Source organism: Polyodon spathula, chromosome 11 (assembly GCF_017654505.1).
Source record: "Polyodon spathula isolate WHYD16114869_AA chromosome 11, ASM1765450v1, whole genome shotgun sequence".
Classification (NCBI taxonomy): domain Eukaryota; kingdom Metazoa; phylum Chordata; class Actinopteri; order Acipenseriformes; family Polyodontidae; genus Polyodon; species Polyodon spathula.
Window position 1 is genome coordinate 40,279,489 of NC_054544.1, and position 16,173 is coordinate 40,295,661.

Here is a 16,173-nt window from a genome sequence, read left to right on the forward strand (position 1 = left end):
TGAGATATAAAAGGAGTTTTAACCTGTGGATCAGTGAGCTTGTTTTGTGTTGTACCACTTGTGTAACCCCCCCCCCCCCCCCCCCCCGGGCTCGTGAATAAAAGCTTTACCCTACTACAAAGACAACGGACTGGTGTGAATTCTTTCCTCCTACATCAGAAAGCAACATAATGAAGTTGTAATGTCAGATACATCTTTCATGTGCTAATTTAACAAGTCCCTATAAGCAATGGTTATTTTTGATTTTGGTTGAAAATGCTTTATGAATATGGAACTGTAACAGGGGAGGCCTGTACTGACTGTCTGGCGCATGTATGGTACTGCAGGTAGGGGCCAGCAGTCTCATAGATCTGCCTGTCAGGCATGGTAGTGACATGGAGAGGTGGGAAAAGGGTGTATGTGGCTTTCCCCCTCTCTGAGAGGCAGGCCTTGGGGGATTGCTGGCCCTCTAAAGATTACGCTCTGTGTTCCTTCAGGCTGCCCCCTCTAGACAAATATGAGACATTTTCTATAGGCTTACATTACCATTCAGTATTCAGATAAAAGCTTTGTCACAAGATATATTTTAATTCCGTACATGTAATATCACACTCGTTTCATTTTATTAACTTTGATTAAAGAATTTATTGAGTTTTTTCGATCTTTATTTTTCCATTCAAGCAGAGAATGGGTGAAATCGACCTTTATGCTTAAAAAAAAAAAAAACACACTTTTTATGCCATTGAGAACCCTTTTGTTTAGCTAAACCCCTTTATCATATTCACCAACATTCACCAACAGTTACCAACATTCTAAATGAAACAATGTTTGGTCACAGCGGAGCTAAACGTATAGATAAAGATCCTACACACATTTAAAAATGGTCTCAAATAAACCGCAGAAATCGCAGCCTATAAAAGTGTATTACACAGACTTTTATAACATACATTTACAGGGAAAAATAATATGCACAGAACAAAACTAGAGATAGTTGAACACAACTAACTTGTACTTATTATTCAGAGTCTGAGGTCCGCCCCCCTCCTGCTTCAGCACAGCTGGACTCATAGTCACTGGAAGGCTAGGCAGACGGGCCTGCTTCGTCCTGCCGCGGAGACATCAGCCGTCGGTCAGGGTATTGTGCACAATATTCATTAAGCAGGGGCATAGCTAGGAATTTTTGTCTACCCCCCGCATATCCTGTTCATGAAGCCTGGAGACTATTCATGCAAACTGCAAAGCAATGTGAATCGCTAACTCTTTTTACCCAGTGACCCACCTTGGATGATGTTTGAAATTTCATGACACATTTTTTTAAACAAATCTCCCAGCAAAAACATCAACTTAAAATTACTCTGGGACTAGTGCTGCTACTGCTGGGACTAGTAAGACTGGTGCTGACACTGCTGCAGGGGTGGACAAATCACTATTATGTGTGGTAGAGCGATGGTAGCCCACATTTTTCAGTGGATAAACATTTCCATTTAATGCTATGCACCATTCAAAAAAATGTAGACAGATACAATTGTGAGGTGCAAAAAAGAAATCCGACATCACTTCTGAGGGCCACTAATAAAACATGTTGTTTTTTTTTTTTTTTTTTACCATATATAACTAGATACTGCCAAAATTTTCTAACAACCTAGTTTCTGTAAATATTTCCTTATATGAAATGTAGGGAATTATGTTTGACAGCATTATTTGCATTATTTTCCCAGACTTTATCAGTCCTGGGGACTCACAGTCTGAGTTTTTGATCCAACCAATATCTCATCATTAGTTTTAAAACATTCACTGTGTAACAAATTAAAACAATCATGTTCTGGAATTATTATGCACTTGTAGTAGTAGTGTTGTTTTTATTTTAACTCACCTGTGCCTTTTATAGAACTTAGCCACACCTTTTACCTTCACTAGCTAAACAATTTCGTACCATTTACTTTTATATTTTTAAATATTCATAACATATCTATAAAGCACATAAATATAAAAACGATTAGTTTGTTTTTCTTTACCCTGTGCACTCACACTCTGCAAGTGTTGTATTTGTCTTCAAGACTTATTATTATTATTTTTATACAATCAATATACAGTAGTACCGTATAAATAAACTTGGTGGCCTAAATATTTTCACAGAATATAAACATGAGCACGGCTTTCTGCTGACTTAATAAAAACAACAATCGTGTCAGGGTATACATTTAAAATAGTACAAATGCATTGCACACTTTATAAAGACGGTACCATGTGAAGGGGCTCCCTCACAATACCTTTAGCTAATTGTTCAGTTGGAAATAAAAAATAAATAAAATAACGCACCTTTATTGACTTTCTACTGTGTTCGATTAAATACCGCCGGCGCCATTCTAGTAAAGTATAAAACAAATTCCCCGTTCCGATTGGTTTATCTGTCATGTCATTGATCTGGCGATTAACTAATGCTCGATTTAAAAAAAAAAAGAAAAGAACATTTAGAGCCTGAACTGTTGTTCATGGTACAGAACTAACTTTGAACAGAGCAGTTGAACGTAATCCTTTTTTAAAGTGCGGATGTGACAAGTGAAGATGTGATAAGGGCTGAGATGAGTTACCCCTGATCAGGTCACTTAGTCAGACACTGCCGAATTCTGTTTGAATGTAATAGTCCTGAAGGGATGTCATTTTCACACTTGAATGTAGACACACGGGATGTAAAAAGAATTGAATGTGTGGGTTGTGAAAGTGGTCATTCAGTGACTAAGGTGACCACCCATCCCTAATTGGGTGGGACAGTCCCGAAATGTAAGGATCAGGTCCCGGTCCCGGGTTTAATGCCTGCAGGACGGCATTTGTTCCGAATTCGTAGACACAGTGCAATCTTACAGTTTAGCATCACAGTCAAACCATAGCATATCTGTTTATAGCACATCATAGTACCTCCCCTGCTACATTATTTTTAAATACCTTACACTCGTTCGCTCGCCAGTTAAAACAATAAAAAGAAAGTATGTATATATCCAGGCACGCCCCCAGAAAACTTTCACATGGTACACACAACTGAACCACACCAGCATCTCATCGCATGTCGATAGCGACTCTGCATCAACATGCTGTAAAGTGTTTCAGTCAGAGTGCTGCATTCTGTTCTTTCCTGAGTTCCCTTTTCAAAAATGAATAAACACAGCGCGCTGCCATCGTGACAGAACATCAACTACAGTGACAGCCAAATAGTCCAAAGCTACAAATAAACCTATTTGAAATACAGACTTAAAAGGAAAAACTAGCTCACAAATCTTTATGCTGGTTCCATTTCTAATCATTTTACTCTCACAATCACTACAAGTAATCATTACCCCTGAGTCCCCGCTCCCCCCCCACCCCACCCCACGCGCTCTTCGAGGGCAAAAAATTATGCATACCACAGCATAAGAAATGTCCCGTTTTTCCATTTTGAAAAGGTAGTCACCCTACCAGTGACATGGGCTCATTTGAGTAAGCTAGAATGTGACGAGGATGTTTCTGCCAAACGTGTACAAGTGTCTTGCAGGTATCAAGTGAAAACCCTGTTGGCCCACACCTGCGATGTGAAGAATTGGATGAAAAAGCCTGTTGTGGTGTTTGTAGAACCAGTCCGAGCTGAGCCTAGCACAGAGTTCGAATCTTGCTGGGAATGGACTGATTTGTTAGACATGAATTGGATGGTCTAAACGAACATGTATTGATTTAAATAATATGATATACTCTTAGTCAGTAATCGTAGTAACTCTGTATGTACTCTGTTTCAAATAGGCCTGCACACTCAGTAGAAAATATAAGGTATGTACAGTCTGTGTAAAAGCATGCAAAGAAAGGTCAGGCTGACCCGACTTGTGGCAGGTCCTTATCATAGTTAGGCAACTCTTTGATTTACGTGTCAGTCCTCAGTAGCTAACTTCCTGGAGAAAGCTGCTGAGCTCAGTAAAAAAAGGAAAAACATACTTGAATCAACAATTTAAAGTCTTATAACTGCTTCTGTATTTCTGGGAGCTAAACAAATGTATAGTTTAAATGGATTGGCAGTCATGTATCTTATTTGAAATAAATATTAAGACTTGATCTAAAAGGATCCCGAGTTAGAAGTACAGTGGCTCCCCCCCCCCCCCCCCCCCCCCCCTTGGACTTGTAAACATTTTATTGTGTTACAACATGGAATCAAAATGGATTTAATTAGGAGTTTTTGTCACTGATCAACACAAAAATAATGTCAAAGTGAAAAATAAAATCTATAAATTGTTCTAAATTAATTACAAATACAAAACAGAATTGATTGCATAAGTATTCACTCTCTTGAGTCAATATTTGGTAGAGGCACCTTTGGCAGCAATTACAGCCATGAGTCTATTTGGATGTCTCTACCAGCTTTGCACATCTGGACACTACAATTTTTGCCCATTCTACTTTGCAAAATTGCTCAAGCTCCGTCAAGTTGGATGGGGACCTTTGGTGAACAGCAATTTTCAACTCTTTACACATATTCTCAATTGGATTGAGGTCCGGGCTTTGACTGGGCCACTCCAGGACATTGACCTTTTTGTTTTTAAGCCATTCCATGTGGCTTTGGCTGGATGTTTGGGGTCATTGTCCTGCTGGAAGATAAATCTTCTCCCAAGTCCCAGGTCTCTTGCAGACTTCAGCAGGTTTTCCTCCAGGATTGCTGTGTACTTTGCTGCATCCATTTTGCCCTCTATCTTCACCAGCTTTCCAAGCCCTGAAGCAGAGAAGCATCCCCATAGCATGATGCTGCCACCACCATGCTTCACGGTAGGGATGGTGTTCTCAGGATGATGTGCAGTGTTAGGCTTGCGCCAAACATAGCGCTTAGCGTTGAGCCCAAAAAGCGCTATTTTGGTCTCATCAGACCATAGAATCTTCTTCCAGTTGGTCTCTGAGTCTCCCACATGCCTTCTGGAAAACTCTAGCTGAGATTTGATGTGATATTTTTTCAACAGCGACTGTCTTTTTGCCACTATCCCATAAAGGCCAGATTTGTGAACCACCCGGGCTATTGTTGCTGTATGCGCAGTGTCTCCTAACTCAGTCATGGAAGACTGTAACTCCTTTAGAGTTGCCAGGTGCCTCTTGGTGGCCAGTAGTTCCACCAAAAAATTCAAGGCTAACCAGACATGAGTGACTTAAAGAGTAAGTAGTGGGGTTCTGAAAAATATAGTGTTACAAATCCCCATGTGTTGCTGCAACTGTTTAAATAACATACCTGTCATTATTTATTTTCAATGTTAACATCCTGACAACTAAAACACAAGAACTTTAAAGTCTCTTTAAAAGCTCTTTTCAAAATGGCCGGACTATAGTGCACTGATAGTGTAAGGATTATTGACCACATTGTCAAACAGGTAACACAGCAATAACGATCCATGATGTGGTACAGAACTAGGGTGACCACCTTTTCAAAATGCAAAACAGGACACCTGCCTTTTTTAATTTTTTCATTTTATTTTTTAGATGGGTGGGATGGGGTAGATATGTTGTATATTTACACATCTGATACTGTAGGTTTAATATTTAAAAACTCCTTTACCGACTGTGGCAGAGTGGTTGCAATGCGTACCTGCGGTAACGTCATGGACCAGGAAGAAGCAACACAAAACAAAGAAGGATAGTATGGGCAAACAGCGCTGCTGCACTCACATTTTAATTGAATGAAAAATAAAAGATTTCAACAAACAAAAAGACACAAAAAAAGACCATGTTGGCCAAACAAACAAAAAAAACCACTAACAAGTATCGTGCTGGTTAATACAACAGCACATCTAGCACGACTCTCTCCTGAGTGCAGAAAACTGTTGGGTTTTATACATGGTCACCATCGACGTCATCTCAAATAATAAATAATAATGCCAATTGTGAGTGGAGTGAGGCAGACATCCCCGGGCGGTGACGTGCAGTCATCCCTGGGCGGCGACTTGAAGGCATCCTGCTCTGCTCTTCCCGACCTCCTCCTGCTGCATTCTTCCTCTGCTGCTAGCAGGCACCCTTCCTCCACTGCTGGAGACATAGGTTCTGGACCTGTGGTACTCCTCTTCTTGGCTGTGGCCACATGGGCTCTCCCCTTCTGGGCGCTGGATGCATGGGCTCCTCCCTTTTTGGCGCTGGATGCATGGGCTCCCCCCTTCTGAGCGCTGGATGCACAGGCTCCTCCCACTCAGGTGCTAGTTCCTCCTCTTCATACTGCGTTGGACAGATGGCCAACGTGTGCCCATACGCCCCGCACAACTCCACCGTCAGGTTCCTCACAAAGGCATCTCAGCCGTCATCCCGACCTCCTCCTGCTGATGCTACGGTTGCTGTTGCAGCTTTCCTCTCCCCATTCTCTTCCTGCTCCTCTCCCCATTCTCTTCCTGCTCCTTTACCTTAATTTTTTCAAAAATAATAATAATAAAAAAAACTGCACTTCACTCCTTCCTGGTCAGGCTCCTGGAGTCGTTGTTTTTCCCAAGCAGGCCACCATATGTAAAAGAGTGTTTGCAGTATATAGCTGTGGTGACGTCACAGACCAGGAAGAAGCAACACAAAACAAAGAAGGATAGTATGGGCAAACAGCAAACTCGTATTTTAATTGAATGAAAAATAAAAGATTTAAACAAACAATTAGGCACAAAAAAAGGGCACATTGGCCAAACAAACAAACAAAAAAACAAAACTCTAACAAGTATTGTGCTGGTTAATACACCAGCACATCTAGCAATTGTTATTTCTGATTCACAAACTTAGTCACGTCTCGCCTATGACACTTTCCTCACGACTCTCCTCTGAGCGGTTTTTATACAGGTGACCGTCGGCACATGATTTTTTTTTAAAAATAAACATAACACAAATGCAAACGTCATCTCAAATAATAAATAACAATGTTGGACGGCTTTCGTCCATCTGCACATGAACATAATAATATTATTATTATTATTATTATTATTATTATTATTATTAACAAAATGAAAACATCCATAAATAAATACCAAGGGGTGGGCACTTTGCCATACCGATGTATCACTATCAGTGCTGTGACTTCGACCTTAAAGGTCTGATTACACTGGGAGTGGAAGCGGAAAGCGGTAAGTGGTAAACCGTGCGGTTTTTCATATTACACTGGTATAGTTAAATGTTAAGATTGCATTTTGTCTAGGAATGCAGGTCGGGTGGTCACCCTATAAGGAACTGAAAAGCCAGAGAACTTTTTTTTTTTTAAATCGCTCTTTCGATTAGAGGATAGCTCTCATACCCCAGTGCAATAGAGCGGCTATTTTGAAAAGAGCTTTTTAAAGTTATAATGTAAAAAGTTGTCAGGATGTTAACAATGGAAAGAAAAATTACAGGTACATTATTTAAACAGTTGTAACAGCACATGGGGGCCTGTAACGTTGTATCTTTCAGAACCCTGCTGTTTACTCTTTAAGGAACAAAACAAAGTATCTCTATGGGCATAATGGGATTGTGGGGGTTGTAAACATGGAATTAAATAAACAATATATTAAACACTATAAAAGATTGAATGGCAGGAGGTTCAAACTAACAGGAACACAAAATGGTATATAGCCATACTTAGTCAAAGCTTATATTCACATTTACTGTATCCCTACCAAGCAATGTTCTTTGGTAATCCAGGGGCACTACAACGGCAATGCAACTGTTTTGTACTTGCGGGCAATGTTGCAAGAGTGTGTTATAAAAAAAAAGTCACATAACAGGAAATACAGCATATATATATATATAAACCTTAAGAAACACATACAGCATTTGCTGTAATCAGTTCTCAGTAATAAGTCATGCAACACAACCACCATATTGAGAAAAAGATTACTATTACACAATCTGGTCAGTAAATGTGGTCAAAGCATTACCACACAGTTTTGAAATTCTGAAGAATAAATATATATATATATACACTACTGTGCAAAAGTTTTAGGCAGGTGTGAAAAAATACTGTAAAGTAAGAATGCGTTCAAAAATAGACATGTTAATAGATTATATTTATCAATTAACTAAATGCAAAGTGAGTGAACAGAAGAAAAATCTAAATCAAATCCATATTTGGTGTGACCACCCTTTGCCTTCAAAACAGCATCAATTCTTCTAGGTACACTTGCACAAAGTCAGGGATTTTGTAGGCATATAGTCAGGTGTATGATTAAACAATTATACCAAACAGGTGCTAATGATCATCAATTCAATATGTAGATTGAAACACAATCATTAACTGAAACAGAAACAGCTGTGTAGGAGGAATAAAACTGGATGACGAACAGCCAAACTCAGCTAACAAGGTGAGGTTGCTGAAGACAGTTTACTGTCACCATGGCAAGACTGAGCACAGCAACAAGACACAAGGTAGTTATACTGCATGAGCAAGGTCTCTCCCAGGCAGAAAATTCAAGGCAGTCAGCAGTTTCCAGATGTGCTGTCCAAGCTCTTTTGAAGAAGCACAAAGAAATGGGCAACGTTGAGGACCGTAGACGCAGTGGTCGGCCAAGGAAACTTACTGCAGCAGATGAAAGACACATCATGCTTACTTCCCTTCGCAATCGGAAGATGTCCAGCAGTGCCATCAGCTCAGAATTGGCAGAAAACAGTGGGACCCTGGTACACCCATCTACTGTCTGGAGAAGTCTGGTCAGAAGTGGCCTTCATGGAAGACTTGCGGCCAAAAAGCCATACCTCTGATGTGGAAACAAGGCCAAGCGACTCAACAATGCATGAAAACACAGGAACTGGGGTGCAGAAAAATGGCAGCAGGTGCTCTGGACTGATGAGTCAAAATTTGAAATATTTGGCTGTAACAGAAGGCAATTTGTTCGCCAAAGGGCTGGAGAGCGGTACACGAATGAGTGTCTGCAGTCAACAGTGAAGCATGGTGGAGGTTCCTTGCAAGTTTGGGGCTGCATTTCTGCAAATGGAGTTGGGGATTTGGTCAGAATTAATGGTCTCCTCAATGCTGAGAAGTACAGGCAGATACTTATCCATCATGCAATACCATCAGGGAGACATCTGATTGGCCCCAAATTTATTCTGCAGCATGACAACGACCCTAAACATACAGCGAAAGTCATTAAGAACTATCTTCAGCGTAAAGAAGAACAAGGAGTCCTGGAAGTGATGGTATGGCCCCCACAGAGCCCTGATCTCAACATAATCAAGTCTGTCTGGGATTACATGAAGAGAGAGAAGCAACTGAGGCTGCCTAAATCCACAGAAGAACTGTGGTTAGTTCTCCAAGATGTTTGGGCCAACCTACCTGCCGAGTTCCTTCAAAAACTGTGTGCAAGTGTACCTAGAAGAATTGATGCTGTTTTGAAGGCAAAGGGTGGTCACACCAAATATTGATTTGATGTAGATTTTTCTTCTGTTCACTCACTTTGTATTTTGTTAATTGATAAATATAAACTATTAACATGTCTATTTTTGAAAGCATTCTTACTTTACAACATTTTGTCACACCTGCCTAAAACTTTTGCACAGTACTGTGTGATATATGCTATATTATTATAATATATATATATATATATATATATATATATTATATATATTATATATATTATATATCTCTCTCTTCAGAATTTCAAAACTATGTGGTAATGCTTTGACCACATTTACTGACCAGATTGTGTAATATTAATCTTTTTCTCAATGTGGTGGTTGTGTAGCATGACTGATTACTGATAACTGATTACAGCAAATGCTGTAATGTGTCTCTTAAGGTTTATATATATATATATATATATATATATATATATATATATATATATATATATTTCTTCAGAATTTCAAAACTATGTGGTAATGCTTTGACCAGATTTACTATCTTTTGTTGTTTACTGATAATGTTACCAGCTTACATTTCTGAGGTATACACACCAATCTGAGGGGAAATTTAAACAGGGTGACAAACGGACAAAAAGTAGACTTATTATAATAGAATTAGAGGCAACTTTTTAGTTTTGAAAGACCCTTTTCAATGCCAAATAAGGGTATTTTAGGGCCATATTTTCAAAGAGTTCACTCTAGTCTTTAACACTTATTATTTGAAAGGAAAAAAATGGCTATTTAGAAAAATGACATTAAACATTTACTAAAGTAATGCCTTTCAAGCACTCTCAAGTTGATTGTTTCTCAGTTTTATATATTTCTATTAAATTTTCATCTTTCAAAAATATGTGTTAAAAACTTAAGTAAATGCTCTGAAAATATGTGCCTCTCTGTTTATTAGAATGGGGTATGGTTTTATTTGAACTCAGTCCCCCCTCTGTTTGGAAAAAAAATCAGCTAATTGCTGTAGATGGATAAGTTAAAAAAAGAGTATGTTGCATAATGGTGTACTAACAGCAGGGGGTAGTAGAGTTGCTTTTACATGTCATTGAAAATGAGAAGGAAATGTCTGGACTGCATGTACTGCACCATATCACAGTTTGTGGGAGCTTCCTTCTGTTGGAGCTGCCATCCTTTTGATCAGACAAATATAATCAGACATGATATTAACATAGGCGCCATCTGCTGAAGTATAGACCTTGGTGCCCTGGCCATGGGTTTTCCAAATGAACTACACTCATTTGATGTGATTTCACTCAATGTTTTCACTCAATGATTACAACCTTTAATGCATTACTGTACCTATCTTTTGATGTAAAATGCATAACTGGCTCTATAAATTCTTAGAGAGTGCAGAGTCATGGTTACTATGAACACATTCTGGAACCCACATATGCTCTTATCAAAAAATGTCCTTACCTGTGACCTCTGCTAAAGGTCAAATGCAAAACTTGCTAATAACTCTTTCGAGAGTGCAGATAGGGTCATGGTTATTGCAGTTATTACAAACCTATAAACTTCATAGAGGTGTAGAGGCCTAAGGGAAGTAATGTACACAACTGAATAAAGTTCATTGGTCACCTTAGAAGCTGTACATTATTATTATAATGATTACATTTTCTGTACAGACAGTGCTCAAAAAATAATATACAAACTAATTTTGTTCACCCTAGGAATATTACCACTGTTGTTTATTTCATAACACTAAATAAACACAGGATACATGTATTTTAATGCTTTAAATTTAATGAACAATGGAAAAACAAATCAAATGAGATCAGAGAGAGAGAGATTTCATTTAAGTATGCTTAAATTTCATGATAAGAAAGATTACAAAGTAGGGAGAGCAAATTATTTCAGCCTTTTTTGATAACGCCGCTTCAATCGCTTTGAACTTCCTGATGAATTTCCTTTTCTTTAGGTCAACCGACGAAACACGTTACTGCCAACCCTGTTTTACAGATTGAGAGAAAATAAAGTGTCAACAAAAGTCACTTTGGGCAGTTTTACAACTGAACAATTAGACAGGAATCTAGATGCATCTAAATGTAAAACGAATGTTATGTTCTAACAATTTAAAATCTATTCTATTAATGTATAATATTTAATTATATTTGGTTTAGCATGCACAAGGATATACTGGAATCTACAAAAATAACTTTTTTTTTTGCTCAAATCCTCTTTAGCCATATGATTACAAATGCTGTAAATCCATAAATATTTGCAATCAAAATATTTGGCAAATCACACCTATAAATTGTCACGGAAATCATTAATTTAAACAAAAGTCAGTGAAATCTTGGAAATTGATGTAAAAACACATTGTTAGGCACTGCCTTTACTTCCTGCAAAAAAGCAGTGTCATCCACTGAAAATACAAATATGTCAGTATGTGTAAATTGTTTGGTTGTGTAGCACACAGCATTTGTGTAGCTATGTAGGTCAGCAAATGAGATTTGTATTTTGTAGCTCAGTGAACTATGAGGCAAAAAAGAGAAACACCATTGTATTCACAACTATATTGAAATGCTGGCGCATATTGAATTTTGTTTGCACATGTATTGATCTGTTGACACATGTATTGGTTTGCTGGGGCATACATCGGTTTGAAATTAAAAGCAGACATGATTTGGACAGCCCCTGACCCTGCACTTAAGCACAATTTATTTTTATTTTTCCCTCAATAGACTTCAAAGTAATATTAACTTTTTTTGTTTTTATTTTTTACTAAACCATTTAAAATAGTACAATACATAAAAAGATTAATTCTTCTGTCTAAACAGAAACACAGTAACTACATCCTGTACCGTGGTCGGCCAGCTATGATGTGAACAACCAGAAATCTCTAATTCTGGATTGAAGTGATACATCTGTTCAGAAAAGCTTTCTACAAGGGAATTAATTTCAATATACAATGAGTTTAGTAGACCGTTTACAATAATTATGTTTGCCGTTTGCTGAGACTCACTCGGCAAAACAATAAATGATATGTTTATGACTCTCTAGGTGTCTTGATGTAACTTCTAACTGTGCCAAGTCCAGAGATTGCACAGTACCAGTACACCTATCTAACTCTAAAAAAAAGTCACAAAAAGTCTTCAGAAGTCACTTAACTCTCTCATATGTGAAATGCGTGATCCCTTTGTTTATGCTAGCCTTATCGAATTATATCTACCCAAATGATAATTAAATGTGCAACTTTTCTCCTGCCATAACACAATACGAAAGAAAAGGTAAGGGTCCTTAAGGGGAGATCCGTTTATATGCTTCCTCTGCGTGGTCATTTTGTACATACCTGAGAAGTAAAGATCCCTGATACTTTCTAAGAATTTACACGAAATATTACATTGAATTCTATTGAGGAAAAAAAAAAAAAAAAAAATAAATAAATTGTGCTTATATATGCAGGGCCAGAGGCTGAGCAAATCATGCCCACTTTTAAATTTCAAACCAATTTATGCGCCAGCAATCTAATAGATGCCCCAGTAAACCAATACATATGCCCAGCAAACCAGTAGATGATTCAGGAAACCAATAAATACAAAAGAAAACCAATAGATGACCAATATACGCCAGCAAACAAATACATGCACAAATAAAATTCAATATATGCGGCAGCATTTCAATATAGTTTGGGATATAGTAAATGACTTTTTTCCTGAATGGCACCTCATAGTGAACTCTTAGTTGTGATCTTTGAATACGTATAGCGCTTGATAATATATTTTTTTACACTAAAAATTGTACTTGCATCTTCAAAAAAACTTTTTTCATACAATGTAGTCTACAAGTAGTCTGTTGAAAATAAATGCTCACTTTCTCTATAACTAAACATTGCTAAACAAAATACTTCAGGACTGCCGTTGAACATATATATTTTTTTTATTTCCTGCAAACTGTAGGTAAAACGAGAGGTTTATCTGTTTCTGGTCTTTTTTCTGACCTTTTTGAGGCCCCCTTTCTTTAACACGTTGCCTGTCTGCGATTTGACTTTGCTACTCAGAAAAACAATGATATGCTGATTTTGTGTGTGTGTGTGCGAGAGATATAGATATAGATAATAAAAGCTACATTTATATGGTGACCTTTCTATGAATTTTTTTTTTTTGTACCCGTGAAATGTACTAAAAATCAGTGCCAAAATCGTAGCTATACCCATAAAACCTATTTTGCTCCAGGAAAGTTGGAGACACAGTTTCAATATACAAAGTATTTATTGTTAGTGAAATTTGTTAACCCCCCCCCCAAGCGAAGAAACACATAATAAAAGGGACGCAAATATTCTTCTTTACCCCAGGCCATTCTAGAGAGAGGTATTTGAATATACAAAATGCAGTTATTGTGTTAATGAAGCTAAGGCAAGTGTTGGAATAAGTAATTTTATGTAAAAATAGCAAAGAACTCAGAACCGTCATTTATAAGTATGTACTGTTATAGCTTTATACTCCTGTTACTTGCTTACAAATATAGCTTGACTGTCTTTGGATTACCTGGTTGCCGCCCAGTTTTCGCTGGAGCTCGCTTTTGCTCTGAGCAGCCACATGGTTTCAAGACGATCACCTTTGTCGTCATCAAAGCACTGGCCAATAAAGCTTGTTATAGAATCTGCAAAAAAAAAAAAAAAATCATATATATATACATATATACAATATATATATACAAGATACCATGTTCATTAAAGTATATTTTCTGACTAACTCTACAATGCATGATGTTTTTAGATTTTAATTTAAGCTTTATGATTCTGAGATGTTCCAAGTTGAAGTCTGGGAGTTATACAAGTGCTCATAGTGCTAGGAGTTTCTGATATACTGTGCAATGGACAAAAGTATTGCTTTACCTGAGAAAGACCACTTAACAAGGAAAGCAAATATCGGCTCAGAAGAATTATGTACAACTCCAGAGATGGGCGATGTCTTAATTTCCACGTTATTTTCTGTTGTCACTTTAGTTAAATATGAGCCAGTGAAGTTTCCATCGTTTTGTCCACTGGAAATAGTCATTGTGGATCCAAGTTCATTTTTCCATTTTCCTTTCAAATCACACTGCAACAACATTGATTACTTACAGGCTTAGATTGATCATTTCAAAATACACAGACAGTCAGAAGGGCAGATCTGTCCATTACTTTAGGATATATATTGTGAATACATAAGTACTGTTACTGTACAACAAAAATTATGTATAGGTTAGTGTATGTTATTGTGCATATAAATTGAACACATGAAGGTGTTTTTAGAAAACATCGATAAAACGTTGACAATAAAGATGTATTTACTTGCTTAACAAAATGTGTTCTCTCACAATGTTTAACACTAGAACAGCCATGCGGGTCGATGTGACCCATTTTGCGCTTAAAATGTTAATTACTCTTCCGTTGTTGGAATACGGCAAGCTGCACTCAGATAGAGCAATATATATATATCCGTTTCTTTTGAAATGTTTATTTTATTATATTGTTTCTCTGTTTGTAGTAGTGCTGTATATGCTCATTATAAAAATAAAGTATTATGTTTAATTTTACATTTAACTACGGTGTTTTTGCGTTGCAAATGGTAGATGTGGTGTTCATGAATACAACTTTTCAGTTGTATCCGATAGTATGCCTTTCATTTCCATAAGCAGTTTAAAAATGTATGGGTGACCCGCGTGGCGGTTCTAGTCTTAAAGAACATTACACTGTATAATTGCTCTTACCAATTTAAGACTTATAGTTTTAAAGTATTATAGAATCACTTACCTTTTGTGCTTTGCAAGTATATAATGCAACTTGAAAAAGCAAAACAAGAGTCGAGAAAAGAATTATGTTTTTCATGACTGAAAAGGAAACTTTTGGAATTCGATACCAAATGCTTTTTTTATTTGCAAGTTCTTCAGGCTCCTAGAACCACTGTTTGTTTATATATCCTTCTCGTTGGCAATTTGTTTGTTCATTACAGCCAAGCCACGTGGATGGGTTGTCCTATAAAATTAGATCTAATCTTAGAGATTGGGGGCTAAGAAATAGGCTTTACAAGAAATGAGCAGTTTGAAAGGCATATTACAGACAACAATGCATATAACAGCGATACACACGTACTCAAAACTGTGGAAGATATATGACGTGGTTGAAAATTTGCGATGCAGATTTATATGTACCAGATATAGACTTTTGCAGCAGTGTTTTTTTAGTTATGATTTTATTTTATTTTAGTTATAGTTATAGTTATTAGTTTAATTTTAGTTGTATTTATTATTACAGTTAACTAAATATAATTTTAGTTATTATTTAGCTATTATTAGCTAACAGAGTTAACTTTGTAATGCCAGGCTCTACACCTCTTCACAGCAGAGAACCACAAAAATGTATTGATCAGAGATTACTATTTAATAGCCAGGCTTGCTGTACAACCTTCCACACAGTTTAATATCAGTCAAATAAATTATGTAGGGAATTATGTTTGACAGCATCATTTGTATTATTTTCCCAGACTTTATCAGTCCTGCGTTCACACAGTCTGAGTTTTTGATCCAACCAATATCTCATCATTGGTTTTAAAACATTCACTGCATAACAAATTAAAACAATCATGTTCTGGAATTATTATGCACTTGTAGTAGAAGTAGTGTTGTTTTTATTTTTCCTCACCTGTGCCTTTTATAGAACTTAGCCACACCTTTTACCTTCACTAGCTAAACAATTTCGTACCATTTACTTTTATATTTTTAAATATTCATAACATATCTATAAAGCACATAAATATAAAAACAATTAGTTTGTTTTTTTTTACCCTGTGCACTCACACTCTGCAAGTGTTGTATTTGTCTTCAAGACTTATTATTATTATTTTTATACAATCAATATACAGTAGTACCGTATAA

General features: G+C 37.0%; 1 protein-coding gene across 1 annotated transcript; it reads right to left on the reverse strand.

Annotated features, from left to right (window-relative positions):
* Positions 1-10,975: 10,975 nt before the first annotated feature.
* LOC121323397 (avidin-like) lies at positions 10,976-15,303 on the reverse strand. Its single transcript, XM_041264441.1, has 4 exons — positions 15,053-15,303; positions 14,153-14,357; positions 13,803-13,917; positions 10,976-11,263 (listed from the first exon to the last, which is right to left on the reverse strand). The coding sequence occupies exons 1-4, from the start codon at positions 15,125-15,127 to the stop codon at positions 11,230-11,232; spliced, it is 429 nt and encodes a 142-aa protein (XP_041120375.1). The 5' UTR covers positions 15,128-15,303; the 3' UTR covers positions 10,976-11,229.
* Positions 15,304-16,173: the final 870 nt, after the last annotated feature.